Below are 19,782 nucleotides of genomic sequence, written 5' to 3' on the forward strand. Positions count from 1 at the left end.
ACATTTGTTGTTGCTAGTTTTTTTAATATGTGCCATTCTCACTGGTGTGAGATGGTATCTCATGGTAGTTTTGATTTGCATTTCCCTGATGACAAGTGATGTTGAACATTTTTTCATATGTCTGTTGGCCATTTGCATTTCCTCTTCAGAGAAGTTTCTTTTTAGCTCTTCTGCCCATTTTTTGACTGGATTATTTTCTTTGTTGTTGCTGAGTCTCATCAGCTCTTTGCAGATTTTTGTGATCAGTCCTTTATCATTAGTGTTGGGTGCAAAAATGTTCTCCCAGTTGGTGGGGTTTCTCTTTGTTTTTGTTATTGTCTCTTTTGCTGTGCAGAAGCTCTTTAATTTGATGTAGTCCCAGCTGTTTATCTTTCTCTTCACTATCACTGCTTTGGGTGATGTGTCTGTAAAGATGTCTTTGATGTGCAAATCCCGTAGTGTTTCGCCTATATTTCCTTCTATGTATTTTATGGTTTCAGGTCTTATGTCTAGTTCTTTAATCCATTTGAGTTGATTTTCGTGTATGGTGTGAGGTAGTGGTCAAGCTTCATTCTTTTGCATGTAGCGACCCAGTTTTCCCAGCACCATTTATTGAACAAACTTTCTTTGCTCCAATGCATAGTCTTTGCTCCTTTGTCAAAGATTAGTTGACCATAAATCTGTGGGTTTATTTCTGGATTTTCTATTCGATTCCATTGGTCTGTATGTCTGTTCTTGTTCCAATACCATGCAGTTTTGATGATTATGGCTTTGTAGTAGAGTTTGAAGTCTGGGAGTGTGATGCCTCCATTTCCTTCTTTTTTTTTCAGTAGAGCTTTGGCTATTCGGGGTTTTTGGTGATTCCATATGAATTTCATCAATAATTGTTCTATTTCTTTGAAGAATGCCATTGAGATTTTGATTGGAATAGCATTGAATCTGTATATTGCTTTTGGTAGGATGGCCATTTTAATAATGTTTATTCTTCCAATCCATGAGCAGGGGATGTCTTTCCATTTCTTTGTGTCTTCTTCTATTTCTTTTAACAGTGTTTTATAGTTTTCTTTGTATAGGTCCTTTACCTCTTTTGTTAGATTTATTCCCAAATATTTGATTTTTTTTGTTTCGATAATAAAAGGGGTGGTTTTTTTGATTTCTTCTTCTTCAGATTTATTGTTTGTGTATAGGAAGGCTACTGACTTTTGCGTGTTGATTTTGTATCCTGCCACTTTACTGAATTGATTGATGAGTTGAATTAGTTTTTCTGTGGAGATTTTGGGGTTCTCTACATATATTATCATATCATCTGCAAATAGTGATAGTTTGACTTCTTCTTTTCCTATTTGGATTCCTTGGATGTCTTTCTCTTGTCTTATTGCTCTGGCTAGGACTTCCAGTATTATATTGAAAAGCAGTGGTGAGAGTGGACATCCTTGTCTTGTTCCAGATCTTAATGGAATTGCTTTCAGCTTTTCACCATTGAGAATGATACTGGCTGTTGGCTTGTCATAGATGGCCTTTATGATGTTGAGGTATGTTCCTTGTATCCCAAGAATTTCAAGGGCTTTTATCATGAATGGGTGTTGCACTTTGTCGAAAGCTTTCTCAGCATCTATTGATATTATCATATGGTTTTTATATTTCTTTTTGTTGATGTGTTGGATAACGTTGATTGATTTTCGGATGTTAAACCATCCTTGTGCCCCTGGAATGAATCCAACTTGGTCGTGGTGAATTATCTTATGGATACATTGTTGGATTCTGATAGCTAAAATTTTATTGAGGATTTTTGCATCAGTGTTCATTAGGGAGATTGGCCTATAGTTTTCCTTTTTTGTGTTGTCCTTATTCGGTTTTGGTATTAGTGTAATATTGGCTTCATAGAACGTGTTTGGTATTGTCCCTTCCTTCTCAATTTTTTGGAAGAGTTTGTGAAGGATAGGCACTAATTCGTCTCTGAATGTTTGGTAGAATTCATTTGTAAATCCATCAGGTCCTGGGCTTTTGTTTTTGGGGAGGTTTTTAATTACCATTTCAATTTCGCTGCTTGTAATTGGTCTGTTTAGCTGTTCTATTTCTTCTTTATCTAGCTTTGGGTGATTGTAGAGTTGTAGGAATTTGTCCATCTCCTCTAGATTGTTGAACTTGTTTCCATATAACTGTTCATAGTAGTTACTGATTATTCTTTTGATTTCTGCTGTGTCCGTTGTGATTTCTCCTCTTTCATTTATGATTCTGTGTATTTGTGCTTTCTCCCTTTTTTCCTTTGTGAGCCTGGCTAGGGGTTTGTCTATTTTATTTATTTTTTCAAAGAACCAGCTCTTGGTTTCATTGATCTTTTGGATTGTTTTTTTAGTTTCAATTTCATTTATTTCTGCTTTGGTTTTTATTATTTCTTTTCTTCTACTGGTTCTGGGGTTTTTTTGTTGTTCTTTTTCTAGATCTTTGAGCTTCGAGATTAGGTTGTTTCTTTGAGTTCTTTCTTGTTTTTTGATGTGAGCTTCTATTGCTATATATTTTCCTCTTATTACTGCTTTTGCTGCATCCCATACATTTAGGATATTGGTGTCCTCCTTGTCATTCAATTCAAAGAATTTTTTAATTTCTTCTTTGATCTCCTCGTTAGTCCAGTGGTCTTCCAGTAGTGTGGCTTTTAATCTCCATGAGGTAGGATAGTTCCTTGCCTTCTTTTTATGATTTATTTCTAGTTTGATGCCTTCGTGGTCAGAAAAGATGGTTGGTATGATTTCAATCTTGGTGTATCTGTTGATGTTTGTCTTGTGCCCCAGTATGTGATCGATCCTGGAGAATGATCCGTGTGCGCTTGAGAAAAATGTGTACTCCGTTTTTTTTGGGTTTAGTGTTCTATAGATGTCTGTTAAGCCCAAATGCTCTAGGTCCTTATTTAGAGCTTTAGTTTCTTTACTTATTTTTTGTCTTGTTGATCTATCCATTGTTGATAGTGGTGTGTTGAAGTCTCCCACTACATATGTGTTTTCTCTGATGTCTGTTTTCAGAGAGGACAACAGTTGTCTGATATATTTTGGTGCTCTTTCGTTTGGTGAGTATATGTTAATGAGTGTTATTTCTTCTTGAAGTATTGTCCCCTTAATCATAATGTAGTGACCATTGGGGTCTCTTTTTATTTTTTTGAGTTTGAAGTCTGTTTTATCTGATATAAGTATAGCTGTTCCTGCTTTCTTTTTTGGCCCATTTGCTTGTAGGATTGTTTTCCATCCTTTGACTTTGAGCCTATTTTTATCTTTTGTAGCTAAATGTGTTTCCTGGAGACAGCAAAAGGTTGGGTTTTGTTTCTTAATCCAGGCTGCAACTCTGTGTCTTTTTATTGAAGAGTTTAGTCCATTTACATTTAGAGTTAATATTGATATGTTAGCATCTGTATTTGCCATTATGTTTGTCTTTCCTTTGATTTTATTTATTTATTCTTTTAATAACTTTTTTTTTTTTTTTTGGTTTTCTTTCGTTGTTATTCGTCCCTCTGAGGTTCTGGCTTTAGGATTCCTTGTAGTATTTTTTGGAGTGGGGGTTTAGTCGCAATGAAATTCCGGAGTTTCTCTTTGTCTGGGAAGGTCCATATTCTTTCTTCATGGAGGAAAGAGAGCTTTGCGGGATAGAGTATTCTTGGTTGGCATCTGTTTTCTTGGAGTCTGTTGACTATGTCCCTCCACTCTCTCCTTGCCCGTAGTGTTTCTTCAGAGAAGTCTGATGTCAGCCTGATTGGTTTTCCTTTGAATGTTATCTGTTTCTTCCCTCTTGTCAGCTTCATTATTTTTTCCTTGTCCTGGATTCTTGGGAGCTTTACTATTATGTGTCTTGCTGTGTTTTTCCTTTCGTCGTGGAAGTTTGGTGTTCTTCTTGCTTCTTGTATATCAATTTTCAGCTCCTTCTTCTCATTTGGGAAGTTCTCTTCAATTATATCCATGAATATTTTCTCTGTTCCTACATCTCTCTCCTCTCCTTCTGGAATTCCTATAACTCTTATATTTCCTTTCCTCATGGAGTCAGATAGTTCCCGAAGTCTTTCTTCATTCTTTTTCCTTCGTACTTCTCTTTCCTTTTCTGTTTTGGTTCTTTTTATTTCTGTGTCTTCAAGATTACTTATTCGTTCTTCCATTTCATCTATTCTGCTTTCCTTGCTTTTCCCGGAGTTCTTTAGTTCCTCCATTAATTCTTTGATCTCCTGCATTTCTCTTACTTCCCTCTTTAGGGACTCAATTTCCTTCTTCTGATCTATCACTTTTTTAATCATGGCAATTTTAAATTCTCTTTCTGGAAGGCTCAGAAGTTCTTCCAAGTTGCTGTCGTTGCAATCTGGGGAGTGGTTTTCTTTTTGTGGTGTGCTTCTTTCCTGAGGAGTTTTTAGGTTGCGTGTGGTTCTTCTACTCCCTACTGTCTGTTTTCTAATTTGTCGTATGCGTTGGGACACTGTGTTGCTCGGACTGACTGACATCTTGGGTGAACTTCTCCGCTCCCCTCTGGCTCTTCCAGGAGCCATCTCTGTCTTCTGGGGGAGCTTTCTGCTGGTTTTAGGCAGTTTTTACTGAAGAAATGTCCCTGTTCTCAAATGGCGAAGCGGGATGCAGTCCCTGCGCCTCCGGTTTCAGGCACACTCTTCTGCGCACCCGGTCTGCCCCAGACATGGGTGCCTGCTCCCTCTGTGGGCTCAGACTGCTGGTCGGAAGGGGCCTGGCGTGGAATAACTTCCTGGCTGGCCACTGGGTCCTCCAGAAACCTTCTGCCCTTTTCAAGCAGTCTTAAGAATTGTCCTGTTTTATAGGGTGTTAGTGACTTTTTTTTTTCCTGGTCGCTAGGTGGCGCCAGAGATCTCTCCTATTGTCCTTGGGGGGCTGTTTTTCGCCTCCCCCCACCCCGTGGGACAGAGAACAGAGCGGGAATGGTAGGGTACACCTCAACAGCTTTGGGGTGCTGTGTCTGCCTTGTGCCCCACCGTCGTGGAGAACCCACGCCCCGAATTTTCGTGCCCCGGGTCTCAGTTCAAAGCCCTCAGTTCCAGGACGCGGGCTGTAGCCCAGTTCAGTGGCGCGGGAATGGCGCCTTTTGCACCGCTCCCGTGCCTGGGCGCCTGGTTCCTGCTCACTCAGGGAGGGACCTTCACCTCAGTGAGGACCTCCGTGCGTCTCCCCGCAAGCCTAGGTCGCAGGCGCGGGGACCTGGGCAGCCGCGATCCAGGTCTGCACTTGCTTTTCAAGCTCCCCGAGCGCGCCGCGTTTCCGCGCCAGCTTACCGGCAGCCCGGGCTGTGTGCGGGTCTCCCGGGGTCTTTGTTCTTCTCTAATGGCGCCAGGAGCCGTTCGCTCACCGCCGCGGCGGATCCTGCAGGGTTCGCCTCAGCTCCCGTTCACGGGGTGTGGTGGCTGCAATAGTTCCTTTCCACTCACAGTCCCGCTTGCTGCGTCGTTTGTTCTTGTTGGCCGTTTTGGTTTGTTGTTTCCTCCTCTCTGCCGGTCGGAGAGTGCCGCCTCTGTGGGCGGGGGAGGGGAGCAGGGTTCTGCGCTTCCCTCCCTTCTAGTCCTCTTTTATGGCCACTTTCTTCTTCGGGCAGTTCGCTGGCGTCACCCGTTTATCTTCCGTGTCCCACTTCTCACTGGGACCTGCCGCTTTTCCTCCCTATTAACTTTTTTTAATGGGAGATGTTACTCGCAGCGTCTCCTCGCCGCCATGTTGCTCCGCCCCCCTTTATCTACTTTAAGTGTTAATGGCTGAGAGGAATTAGCTGCTTACCTTACACCCACAGGCCTTAAGAGCTTTGCATTTTAATAGAGGGCAATTCCTTCATAACTCAAAGGAATACAATGTCTGTAATGGTGGAATTCTAAGAATCACTGACACTAGTGGAGGAAATATTTAGGGTGATAGCACATATCACAAAACCATAATATTTGAAATTACTTTTTTTCACCTACATTTAAACTTAACCAGAATCGAAGCCAATACTCATGTTTGAACAACAATAAAAATTTAAAGCAAAAGTCTAAACTATTGAACAATCTTATGTCTTAATGGGATGCATTATTTTCTCTCTGCTTATCTTCGTAAAGTGGTGTTATTATACTATGATGCTCCCCTCAATTTCATTATGTTCATTAAGTGTTATGGCCTTGAAGTTCTTCTCAACTTCATTAAACGTTATGCAGGCTTCCTTCTGACCTTATGTTTCTAACCTCCCCTAGAGTATTTACTTTAGAAACTTGTAATTATGAATTCTTTCCCTACTCCCTTGAAACATAAATCTTTTGAAACCCAGGGATACCTTTCTCAAGGACCTGCAAAACATCCCTTTGAAATGTATCAGAAAGACAGCAAGTTTATTCCCAGTTTCTGTGGGAGGAAAGGAATCATACCTTTGGTTGCCTTGTCCCAAGTTGTAAAACTTCACTCATGACATGGAGATAAGAGAAAGCTTACATTCTCTTGACTAAGGCCAATTAACAAATAGATGGTCTACAACTGCCCTCCTGCCCCATTTCTGTTCTTAAAATCTGCTCAATGTCTCAATGGAATTGAGTTCAGGCCATTGCTGTAGCCTTGAATAAAGTCTCCTGTGCTTTGTTTTACTTTGTCAAGGGCAATTTTTGCTTTGACAGCCTGCATATGGATAAATTGAAGTACCTGTACCCTATTTGTTAACTTTGCCCCAAGATTCTTTCATGTAGCAAACAAGCGTAATCTTATTAAGGAAACACAGAAAGTACAATACCTTTTTTTTTCACATCAGTAGCAGTTTCCTTCTCAGTTTTCTTTTTGACATCTTCTTTTTCTGTTAGTAAAATGAGAAAAGTATAATCCTCCACCTGTTTAGTTTTTATATATTTCAGGGCACACGTATTTGCCACTGAGATATCCAATTTATCTTGTAAAAATAATTCTAAATCAGAGCCCTAAATCATGTCAAAGAGGAATGAACTACTACCTTCATAACAGAATGGGAAGGGAAGAAATTTTTGCTAAAGTTAAAAAAAAAATCTTCACAACAGTGGAAGCATTAAATTGCATTATTTAATCATCCTATAGCTAAGTAGTTTTTCAATAGTAAAAGAAATACATCAAATATTCCTTGGCTAAGTCAAGTCACTGGCAATATATAACAAATTCATATATCTCTAAGACTCATTGGGTACTTTAAAAGCACTCTGAAAACAACCAAGAACAAAATATAGCAAACCAATCAACTGTACATTAAATGTTAGTTAATTAGTTTCCTGTGCATTAAATGACTTACTCTCTTGATAGATTATTGTTTATTAATTGAATAAATTGAATAGCAATCATCAAATCCATCACACAGTCAAGTAAAGTACTAGATTAGAGAGACTAGAGCACCATTTCCAAGAAAGGAAAAAGTAATTGGTAACAACTTTTAAAAAGTGTTCAGGCTTGAATTTTCTTTCAATTATTTATCACTTTCAACTTTATTTGGAATATTTATAAACCTCAGGAACACTTGGCAATAGCGATAACTAGAAATACATTGAGAGAATTGTTTTCTAGAAAACAATAGATTTACCAGTAGCATTAAAAATGGATACCACCCCATTTATATATTAAATTGTTCTTGAATTCCATACCTTTCTTTTTTGTTTCAGAAGTCACTTTCTTCTCAGCTTTCTTCTTTTCCCCTTCTTTTTCTAGAGAATAAATTTTAAATATTTCCTTTAATTTAGTACAAACAAAAGCCAAGATTGGAAAGAAAGATACTATTAAATCAATCTTGCCTCCAGACATCTTTGTGACTTTGAGCAACTGATTTAATCTCACTAAGCCTTATTTTCCTCATTTGTAAAATAATAATACTTCCCTCAAAGTTAGATAACATTTGCAAAGCACTTTGCACAGTGCCTGGCTCACAGAAAATGCATAAACTTATAGGTTGATAATATTGTTTACAAAGAATAAACAAGACAGTTTGAACTTTTTGAACCAAATAATCGTTTGTCTAGTGCCTAAAGTAAAATATTAATATAGGACTTTAAATTACAATTTCTGAGGAAAGATACTACAGGTAAGCCAAAAGAATTATTTTTTGCTTTCTTTTTATATATTCAGTTTTATTAGAAACAAAACACAAAGGAACTAATGATATCTATTTTATTATTTTAAGTAATTATTTTTTAATATTTATTTTTTATTTATATAAGAGCTGGGGTACAGGCCAGAAGCATGGGAGGGTGAGAGGATTCACCAGAGACAGAGCAGGGAGCAGAACAGGCAGACTGATGAAATACACTGCTGAGGGGAGCAGTGGGAGGACAGGAGAGGTCTGCTCCACCATATGGGAATCTCCCTGGCTGGCTAAGAATCGAACCCGTGCTGCAGAGGCTGCCAACAGCTTCCCAGTGCTGCGTTCAACCCTCTGTGCCACTGGGGAGCCCATGATATCTATTATAATTTAACTGTTTTTTGGGGCCTCCCTGGTGGCCTAGGGGTTGGCACTATAAAGCAATCAGCAACTACTGCAGCACAAGTTGAAACGCTAGCCAGGTAGCTTACCCACATGGCTCAGCAGACTTCTCCTGTTTCATCTGCTGCTCCCCTCAGTAGTATATTTCAGTAGATCTGCCTGTTCTGCTCCCCACTCTGTCTCTGGTGAATCCTCTCACCACACAGCCCCTCCACCCCCGAACCTCTGGCCTACACCCCGGCTCTTGTACGCATAAATAAATAACTCTTTAGAAAAATTAACTGTTTTTCAAATCTGCCTCATGTCAATAGGCATTGGAGCCTGGTGACATTTGTCTGGCAGTGTGTTAGGGACATAACTTCCACTGCCCTTTCTGAATGGCTGTATCAGCAAGGGTGCTCAGGGGTTGCAATAAGTCCGAATGTCTGAATGTTACATAGAACATTTGATAGTGCCCCTAGAATTCTTCATGAAGATTTCTGCTTCAGAGACTTGGAAAAGCATTGTTCTAAAAGGCAAAGACAGCCTCAAAGCCCACTTATCACCATGAAATAACTGGACAGTACTGACTGGTTTTCTGGTAAGTGTACTTACTTCAAATAATAGTCATACAGAAGCATAGAGCTGTTGAAATGGAATAGTAAGTGCTTTTAAGTTTGAGGTAGCTTTAAGTGCAGTTAATGTTGAAAATGGGCTAATTTTTATGTTCAATTAGTAGTGTTATTTACTTATATTTGAAATATCTTGTTTTTTGTCATTTGTCCCTCATCTCAAATATAAATGCCAAGCATTCAAAGATTTTCATTTTCCAGAATTATTATGAGATTTTTACAATGCTGTAGAAATTCAATGTGCTGTGCTAGTATGAATACTTAAGTTGTCTACTAATGACTGCATCTTATTAAATATTGGAATTAATTCACTCCCTTAGGTACAGAAATTTTTTCCTATCAGATCAAAGACAACACTTTATTTCAGTGTTAGAAATATAATTTATAAAGACCCCTTTTCATGACTCCTAGAGATAAGTTAGTGTCATAGAGAGAAATATATTCACACTCTTGTCTAAATGTGTCTACAGTGTACCATTATAGCTCATCCAATCAGAAGTAGAAAGCCAAGAAGTCAAATTTTGATAGTTCCAGAGTTAGAAATAAACCAATTGAATTCTACTTTTTATTTTCTGAAGGCTAATACATATTAAATATGCAACTAATGCTTAAAATTCTGAATTAAAATTCCTTTTGATTTAAGTATCATTACTTTCAGATTCTCTGGAAAAATTTTATGAGGTAGGGCATTTTCCATTTTATCTAAATAAATGCAAATGCAAGATTTATTTAATGGCATTTGCTAAATGTCATTTTCTGATTTCATGTATGAGAAAAAGGGTTAATTAAAATATAGAATACTTGTAAATATTTCTTAATCCCTATGAAGGCATCAATGCCATAATCACAGTAGTATTACAATTCAGTTTCCAGTGTTACATAAATGTAGATGGATAAATATTTCATTTAAAAGTTCATGCTAATTAGTCAATCTCATATTGAACTTCTGAATGAAATTACATATTTAAGGCCATAAGATGGAAAACATTCTTTTTATATTTTTAAAAGAGAATGTTCTGTTGCAATAAATTCTACCCTTTGAATTAATATAGCTAGGATTTTATTGTGGTGATACAGTATTCTTCCCTTAGTTCTGATTGAATTAATGCTTCCATTATGTACTCTGCCTGTGATTACAGCCATACACTAAGAGAGTCATGAATAAGACCAGAAGTCCACAAAAAGCAGTTATAAATAATGTACTTTAATAACATTTTTATGAATTAGACCTTTAAGCTGTCATTATGGGCTTACTTTATTCATGGTGAATTCGTTTAAAACATCAACTTCTGAAGATTCTGAATTTCTTCAAGCACTATTGTCTCTATTCTAGAGGTGATTTGGCAGCTGTGGAATTAGGTTTTTCATTTATGAAGGACATAACAATTTAATTATGTCCTACTTGGATATAAAGGTAACCCGTGTTTCTTTTGTAAAACTTCCCTTCCACTAATTTTTATCTCCCTGAATAGTCAACAATGTTCCTTACTTTCTACCCACCTATGCACGCCCATATCCAATTTTCTCTTCAACTTGTTTGTTACTTCTCTTCCATTGGGTTTGCTGTTTTGTACCAGCTAAAGAAGAGTTAGAATGGTTAATACCACTGGGTCTTGAAGTGTTCCCAATTAAGTGTGTTTATGAAAAGCAAACTTGTCAGCATCTATTGCCTTTCTCTGGCAAAAGTACCAAAAGCCCTGAAATGATGGCTCTCTCTGGCAGGAATTGCAAGAAAGGTTGGTTGAGAAAGAAATCTCCACAATGAACAGTTCTGAGCCACAAATATATTATTAGTTTCTGCATAAATTAACATCAGATAAAAGAATAATTAAATTACTTACCTTTTAGTTTCTAAGCCCTTACAATGGACTTTTCTCTAGCTTTTATATATTTTTATGTCATCTCAAAGTTAGAGAAGGAATAATAGCTAATTATCAGCGTAAAGCTAAGATGATTGTTATGGCAAAATGAAAAAACATGCGAATTTTTCATTTTCATCTTATGTTCTCTACCTCCCCTTTTTCCTTTCTAGTATAGAGGTTACCCGAATTTTACAACTCAGATGGGACACTTGCTTTTCTGAATGCTCAATGGTCAAGACTTGTATTTTTGGGAGCCAAGTTAACAAAGGCATGTTGCTTTCATAATAATGGCATCAACATAACTTGTCCATCACTGTCACCTTGTTTCTCTAGAGTGCCAGAAGTTGGCCTGGAACCTCACTCACACTATGGTCATGGAAAAATTTCTTATAAGCTGATAAGTTCATCACATTAATGACTATTAGAGTTCTGTTATTCCCAGAAGGGCATTAAGCAAGAGAGCAAGCACGAGTGTTAACATCTGTGACCTTGGTCAGAGTTCTGTGTCAGACCTTTTCTGGCTATGCAATGCGCTATGACACAAAAAGCTTCATTTTCTTCACAGGAAAAATGGAGCCAATGAAATATGCCTTGTTGGCTTGTTATGAGGAATGGAGAAACCGAGATAAATGACTAGTCTTGTGTGGACAATCAAAAGAATAAACAATAAATATTAATTAGTATATTTTAAAAGTAATAAAAATCTGATCACATAATTTTCAATAATTTTTCTAGGTGTGATATTTATTGACCTATTTGAGTAAATTCATATTAATTCTTATTTTTCTATATTAAGGGAGGCTATATCTAGACTACTTTACATTGAGAAACTTTGGTGAAAAAAGCATCCAAATTAGGAATTAGTATGTTATGCAGGGATACCCTTCTAGAATGAAAGGAAATGTATTCCAATCTCTGTTTTGCTATAATTTTTAGTTGCTGATTTATGCAACTGTGAGTCAATCTTTTGTCTTTAACTATAAAAGGCAAAGGAATGAGTAGAATATACTTAAGTCCCCCTTTGCCCATTTATTCCTTCATTCTTCAAAGGAAGTATGTATCATCTTGCATCTATTTCCTAATTTTGCTGGGAACAGGTAACTTTAAAAGATTTAGAGTTATAAATAGCTATTGTATGTTTCCTGGTTTTGCTATGGCTTAGAAAATTTTAAAGTGATATAGATACATGCAATGGGATGTTATTCAGCTATTTAAAAAGATGAAAATTTGCCATTTGCAGCAACATGGTTGGATCTAGAGGGTTTTAGGCTTAGGAGAAAAAGTAAATAACATGTTATTTCACACATATGTCATACATAAAGAAAAAATAAACACATAAACTAAAAACAAGAATAAACATTTGGACTACAAGGAAAGGAGAAGGGAGTGGGTAAATTGGAACAAAGGAGACAACTGTATGGTGAAAGACAAAATTTGACCTTGAAGGGGAACTCACTCTACTATATATACAAGTTGACTTTCTGTGATGCACCCTTAAAACTTAGAATTTATAATGCAATGGAACTTAAGAAACATACAGCAAACTCATTTTTAAGGTTTAAAAATGAATGTGCTTATCTGTGTATATATATTCAAGTGCAAGTGACGTGTGTGTGTGTGTGTGTGTGTGTGTGTAATTTGAGATGGTAATAAAGGTCAGAAAAAATAAAGCTATATTTTAGAGGATTAGATCATGAGCAGATGGGTGGTGGCATTGCTTTTTTAAAAGATGGAATGGGGTAAACTGTTCTGAAGGGGTAACATTAGAAATGATGCTTGAAAAAAATAGGATTGCTTTGGGCTATTGGGGAGAAGAATTTTCTCATAGATGAAAAGTATCTGGCAAGACCTTGAAATGAAGCATGTCCAGCATATCAAAGAAAAGCATGGGAGCCAGTGTGATTGCAGGTGAAGGAAGAGGGAGATGACCCAGAGATACACAAGGGGTGAACAACATAGAATCTTATTCAAGGTATGAAGTTTTCATTTTACTGTAAGATAGGAGGCCCCTTAGAGAGTTCAAGTCAAGAAAATACATGATGATGAATTGTATCTTAAGGAGTAATTAGGTTGTTTCTGGTTGTTGTCAAGTGCTCCACTGGACTTGGTGATCATACTATTAGAAAGACTACAAAGTAAAATGATTGTATACAAATATTGCTTCCCTTTTATATTACTCTTTATTTTCCCAAAAATCTCTGAATTTTATTTGGGTCTCTCAAAGCAACACTATAGAAACACTGTAGGAGTACCTCACTTTACATTATAATTAGGTTGCTATGACAGCAAAGCTCGTAATTAAAGACTTTACTTGAGTTATCTGGCATAACTAAGCTGGCCTTTCAGAAAATGAACCCACAGTCTTTGCCTTGACTTTTTCTTTAGTGATAGCTGAATTATTCTTGAAAGCCAGTTCTTCTCATTATCAACTATTGACAACAAACAATTCACAACAAGTAATTCTACAGCACCTTTCAGGGATTACATGGAAATTTTAAACATACCCTTTATTCAATTCACCTGTGTATGTTTATTTAGCCAGCCTCGTGTCAAAAGCTTTGCCAGGGTCTAGAATTTTCAAGGATTTGTTTCATGAACTCCAGGTATGAGAAAAAAAGTGAGAAAATTTACAATTGCAATATGAACTTTGAGGGACATTAAAAATAGAAGCTAAAGAAACCTGCAGAGAGGCCCAAATCCAGGAGGAACCAAGCAAAAGTGCAAAAGCTACTATCAGTGGGCAGAAACCTAGACTGAGTTCTGAAAGGATCCATGGTGACTGATTCTGATCTGAATACGCAAGTTTTAGACTCACTGCCAGCCTAAGGAGCCGAGGTGCAGGGTGACCTCTCATGCCTGCAATCATAGGCTGAGACACTCATGATTCAATGCCATTCATGAAGCAGATGTCCCAAAGGACCTCAGAGCTTATCAGTGCACAATCCAAACTTTTGCAAGATACCATACTAGTGCTTTCTTTAAACTTTGAAAAGACTGTGGAGAAAGTATCTCAATAATTATTCTGTATGCTCAAAGCTAGCCCTCAGTTTGGGTCAGAGGCACACTAATTTCAAGACGATAAGAAGTTATACTAACAGACTAAAACATGTGGCATCACATACATCAGCATATACCGGGTCTTCAGGTTAGGACTACATACATATAACTCTTACAGGGCAGGGAGAGGGGTGCCCCAAAAACCCCAAACCTGCCCATTCTAAATACGTTCTACCATCTGCTGCATCAAGACAAAATATACTCTTGTGTGCAAGACCATTAACGGAAAAGAACTTTAATAAAATTAGTGTGTGACAAAGAAAAGAGGAAGAATAAAGTTTCCAAATCAAGGACCCAAAGTTACCCAAAGTTATCCCCTTGGGTAAATGTCCAGCCAAACAGGGTTGGCCCAGAGCAGGGCCTCTGAGGCCCGAAAGCCTGCCACAAGTCCCCACCTTCTGGCGGGGAGCCATAGAAAATGGCCATAAACAGCCAGACAAGTCTGGGAGGAAAAGAGCAAAAATCAAACTCAAGATAAACACTGCCATTGTTAACCTCCTCACAGTTCTCTCACCCACATCTGTTCCAACCAGTCCAAGAACAAGAAGCAAGTGCAGCTTCTTCACAGGTCTCTCTGCTCCACATGCCTCCTCCAGGTCTCCTTGTTCTCCAGACTAAAACATGCGGCATCACATACATCAGTATATTCCAGGTCTTCAGGTTGGGACTACACATCATATAACTATTACAGGGCAGGGAGAGGGGCACCCCAGAAACCCCAAACCTGCCCATTCTAAATACGTTCTACCATCTGCTGCATCAAGACAAAATATACTCTAGTGTCCAAGACCATTAATGGAAAAGAACTTTAATATGATTAGTGTGTAACAAAGAAAAGAAGAAGAAGAAAGTTTCCAAATCAAGGACCCAAAGTTAGCCATCCCCTTTCTTCCCCTGTCTCCTCTCTAGCTTCCTCTCCTCCCTGCTCAGTTCCACCACCCCTTGGGTGAGGCAGTAAACCTGGAACCTCTCCTTTTCCTGGACTCCACCCTGTTATATTACTAGTAAGAAAAAGAGCTGAGGAAAGATGATTAATTTACTCAACTTCACAAATCATGTAAGTGACGGAACAAGGATTCAAAACTGAGATTGACCGCAAAAGTCTGTTTTGTCCCCTGCAATATGGAATATGCAGCTTGAAATTGCCTTATTCTATCAAAAATTTGCAAACTAACTGAAGCATGGACAGAAAAGAAGTGCCAACTACTACCCCATTGTTGTTAAACTTATTTTCAGCTTTCTCACAAAGTTCTCTGACATAATGACAATTTTTGTTCCTGAATTTAGTATGCAAAATGGAATAGTAGCAAAGAAAACGATTAGTTAATATATTTTAAATTGCAAAGAAATGTTTTATATAAACTAAACTCAAAAGTTCAAATGGTTATGGTAGATTTGTCCTAAAAGTTCAAAAATGATAAAAGCCTTATGAAAAGGGAACCTCAGTGTGTGTGTGTGTATGTGGGGGGGGGGTGTGGGTGTGTGAAAGAGACAGAGAGAGACAGAGACTGAAACAGAGAGAGATTCTGGATTTATTTTATTTTCCTTCTCAATGCTCTTTTTTTGTATTTCAGAAAACAAATGCTCAGTTAAAATGTTCCAACTTTTAAGTGAGAAGCTCCACCCACATGTAATTGCCAGTGGCTAATTTCATAAAGTACTATTGCATTTTCCTTTTTTTCCCTGTAGGGTTGTTTGGGTCCTGCTGCCATTGGAGATTTTTTGAAAAACTCTTTATATATTTTTTTCTTTTTTCATTTTTATTATTGCACAGAAGAATTGGGGTATAAGCCAGGGGTACAGGGGTGAGAGGATTCACTAGAGACAAAATGGGGAGCATAACAGGCGGATTTACTAAAATACACTGCTAAGGGGAGCAGCAGGCAAGACCAGAGAGGTCTGCTGTGCATATGTGAGTTAGCTCCCTAGCCAGGGGATCAAACTCAGGCCATGGGGATGGTAGTGCTGAACTTAACTCCTAGGCAACCAGGGAGGTCCTGAAAAACTCTTTTAGCTTTTTAATATGTATTAGTATGTGGAATCATTGCTTGTTCTGGATATTTTATTGTAAACTTTTCTATGAGGTTAAGATAAAAATAAATAAAATTTTCTTTTTTAATAATCTTTTGTTTATAACATCGTATTATTTGTGTAGGATTTTTTCCCATACTTTTATCAATATCCTTTTGTATATTTGTATGTAGTTGTAAATATATCTCAAAAGTATTTAATTGAATTTAAAATGACAAAAATGCCTAGAAACATCATAATATTGAGCCTTTCCTGCTCGTGACTAAATTATTGACATTTAGAGAAAAAGTTAGCTATTATTCAAAATCAAAACTTACATTAATTTAAAGTACCATTTAAAAATATTGCTACTTTTATAACAGATCCTTGAGAATTTAGGGTTTGACATACTAATTAAATAAGAATGATTCAATAATTATTTCAAATATAATTTGACTTTAAAATCACCAAAATAATTGCCATATTGGGCATATTTTGTAAGTCTGATTTTCAATGAAAGCTTTTCAATTTTAAAAATATGTTTAATGGATATCAATATTTAAAAAGGAAATAAGTGCTCATTTGAGGTGTACAACTTCTCAGTGGTAATAGTTTTTTTAACATACTAAATTCAGGTTTGTTTTAACCAACAACATAAATAATTGCCATATTCCTTTGTAGATTTTATCAATTTAGAAAGAAAACTTTTGTCTTCTTCCTATATAAGATCCAATCAAATAGATTAAAGCGTTTTTATACAAAATCGTCACTGAATAAAACATTCCTCATTTTCATTTTGTGACTGCTGATATGCTATTCCACTTGTTGAAAACAGACATGGCTTTAAAGATACAGACACATTTCTCAGCCGTTCTGTAGAAGAGGACAAATATATTTTGGAACTATAACAATAGTTCTAGGAAGAAATATTGAGGTCAAGCTGACACAAATAGCAAACATATAAAGAAAAACTGGTATTTGTAAATTTTAGTTTTGGAAGGACCTGTTTTTTTCTCTTAAAAATGCTTTTTTAAAAAAGATTTATTTATGCATACAAGAACTGGGGTAGAGGCCACAGGTGGCGGGTGAGAAGATTCACCAGAGACAGATTGGGGAGCAGAACAGGCAGAGTGACTGAAATACTCTGCTGAAGGGAGCAGCGGGCGAGACAGGAGAGGTCTGCTGCACCATGTGGGTAGCTCACTGGCTGGGGATCAAACTCATGCTGCAGTAGCTGCAGATACCTTCACAGTGCTGATGTTTAACCCCTTGCATCAGCAGGGAGGCCCCTTAAAAATGCTTTTTGAGAAAAAATGAGGGAAGTATTTATTATGCAATAGAAAGAAATTAAACACAGTTGTGGTGGCGGGGAGGAAATGGGCAGATAAGTTCTCAAGCATGGCAAAATTCTGAGGCTGGAGTAGATTTTTGAGATAATCTGTTTTCAAAAATGTCACTTTACAGGTAAAGAAATTGAATCTCTGAGACTTTAAGAAATTAATATGAATCTCACAATCAGATCTTTATTTTAGGGTCCTGACTACTATATCCATTATTATCTCTGAAAGAGAAAAAAAGTAGAGGCAATAATACTGCAATATGATCTTCTGTTTGACAAATATAATGTGCCTGGATGGTCTTTCTGATCTGTCTCCCTTGAGCGCTTGGTTTTGTTGTTTGGCTTTTTTTTCATTCTTTCCTTCTTCATATCCTGTCATTCTTGGCTTTATTTTTCTTCTCTGATGATGTTTGTGATGGTTTGTTTTATGTGACAATATTTTTGATGGTCAATTTTGGTTAGGCTATGGTAACTGTTGCTTGTTCAAAAGCCCATGTGGATTTTGCTGTAAAGGTATTTTTAGATATGATTAAAATTTAAATCAGCAGACTTTTAAGAGTAAAGCAGATTACCCTACATTCTGTGAGTGAACCTCGTCAAATCAACAGAAGGCTTTAAGAAAAAGATAGAAGTTCCCCAAAAAAGGAAGTCAGTTCTTGCAGCCTGCATTTGTATTACTGAATGCAACACCAACTCTTTCTTGGGTCTTCAACTTGCTAGCAGCATGTAATTTTTTTTTTTTATTTTAATATAAGAAAAGAAAATATAACACCATGCTGACCAAAAATATTTTGTTAGGATAATTTTTTCCAATAAGAATATCACAGAACTAGAATTTCCCATATATATAGAAAGTGCTGTTCACAATTAAGCTTGTGACTCCAGTATCTTTCTCATCTGTAAACTCCAAACTCTTACATTCAGTTGACCCCTGGAAAGGATCACTTTTATGAATAAAGCTCAATATGCTGCCCAACATGTGGCAGAGTCTTCCTTTTCTTTCCAAGTCCAATCTCCACCCTGACTTTTATGGGTTGACATCTGGATTTGAGTTATTTTGCATTATGTAAGCAATATAAGAGATAATAAAAGAGGAAAAAAACAAAGACATTTATTCTCCAACTCTATCCCTGGCTCCATGAAAATGCTACATACATCATTTTAAGAGTTGGTAGTGCGTTCCCAACTGTGAATGGGCATGATTCTCTAGAGTTTTACAAGGCTGCCACGTTGTAAACCACTTTATTCCCCTGCCTTGTCAAGTCCAGGGCTGATAAAGCCTTCTTGATTTAACTCTGACTTTAGTAATAACTCTGCTCAAAACTTTATAAATATTATGTTTATTAAGCACTCTTAATCATCCATTTTGAGTGTGCTAGGGACCATGATACACACAGAAGCCCAAAACTGAACTCATTATCATTTCCCAAAACCTGTTCTTTTTCTTAATGCCATTCATTACCCAGGTCAGATAAGACTGTAGTAATTATGCTCAGCCCCAACTCTTAATTGCTAGTCTAAGATAAAGGAAATAGACTGAGCCTGGGTATAAGACACCTGGCTTCCAATTTTAATTATACACTGTTAGAGCAGTGTTATCTTAGGCAATTTATGTGATTTCTCTGATCTTTTCTGTACAATGATGAAAATTGTATTCACTGTTTGGAGTTGTTTTGAGTTTAAATGTGATTGTTTAAAAGAAAAGTAGCATAATTTTTCCCCATAAGCAGTTGCCACTTTAATTTGTCTTAGCTCCAAATCCCACTCCTCACCCATCCATGCTTTCTGTAGCTGAAAAAGTGATCTAAAATGCAAATATAATCATACACAGCCTCTGCTCAATTGCTATATAAGGCTTTCGCTGTCTCTAAGGAGTGATAGAAGTTTTAGTTGTATGTACAAACCCTTCAGGATATAAACACAGACTTCTGCTAATAAATTACATACAGCTTCATGGACAATAACTAATGCCATAATGCAATTTTCTTTTATCTTATAAAGATACTAGTTAAAAAACATAAGAATTAATTGTTAACTATATATATGAGAACTTTCTTCATAGAAAAAGTGGTAATTATTATAACAATGAATAGTTGAGTACATAACCATGCTAAAAACTATGCTAAGTTGCTATATACATTATGTAATTCAATCCTCTTAGCAACTTTCTAAGTTAAATCGGTACTAAAAGTAGTTTAGTATATATACTTTATCAAAATTTATAGCTAAAGGTGAATTAAAAATCTCCAAAAGATATGTTTATTTCCCCACAAAACAAAGAAAAATATTATATTGGCTAAAAGTTCAGTAAAATTTATTGTTTCATAGAGTTAATGGAATAAGAACTGGGGCCAAATTTCTATTTTATTATTTTATGCTTTTTGCTTCTCGGGATATATCTCACTGAAGAGCCAAGGTGATAAAGTTCTCGGTTTAATAGAATTGTAAATAAAACATTACTAGCTCCTGCAGAACACTGTCCTTG

The 19,782-nt window shown here is 36.8% G+C and overlaps 1 protein-coding gene across 4 annotated transcripts in view; it reads right to left on the minus strand.

The window, feature by feature from the left end:
* The window catches only part of TRDN (triadin), a 306,860-nt gene that overhangs the window by 148,427 nt on the left and 138,651 nt on the right, over positions 1–19,782 (minus strand). For all 4 annotated transcript variants that reach the window (XM_054697795.1, XM_054697794.1, XM_037518773.2 and 1 more), the window contains exons 11-12: positions 7,586–7,645; positions 6,718–6,777 (exon numbers count right to left, since the gene is read on the minus strand). In XM_054697795.1, the coding sequence (XP_054553770.1) occupies positions 6,718–6,777; positions 7,586–7,645 (120 nt within the window). The remainder of the gene's footprint in view (positions 1–6,717; positions 6,778–7,585; positions 7,646–19,782) is intronic.

This window comes from Talpa occidentalis, unplaced genomic scaffold (assembly GCF_014898055.3).
Source record: "Talpa occidentalis isolate TD23 unplaced genomic scaffold, MPIMG_talOcc4v2.1 talOcc4.2, whole genome shotgun sequence".
Classification (NCBI taxonomy): Eukaryota; Metazoa; Chordata; class Mammalia; order Eulipotyphla; family Talpidae; genus Talpa; species Talpa occidentalis.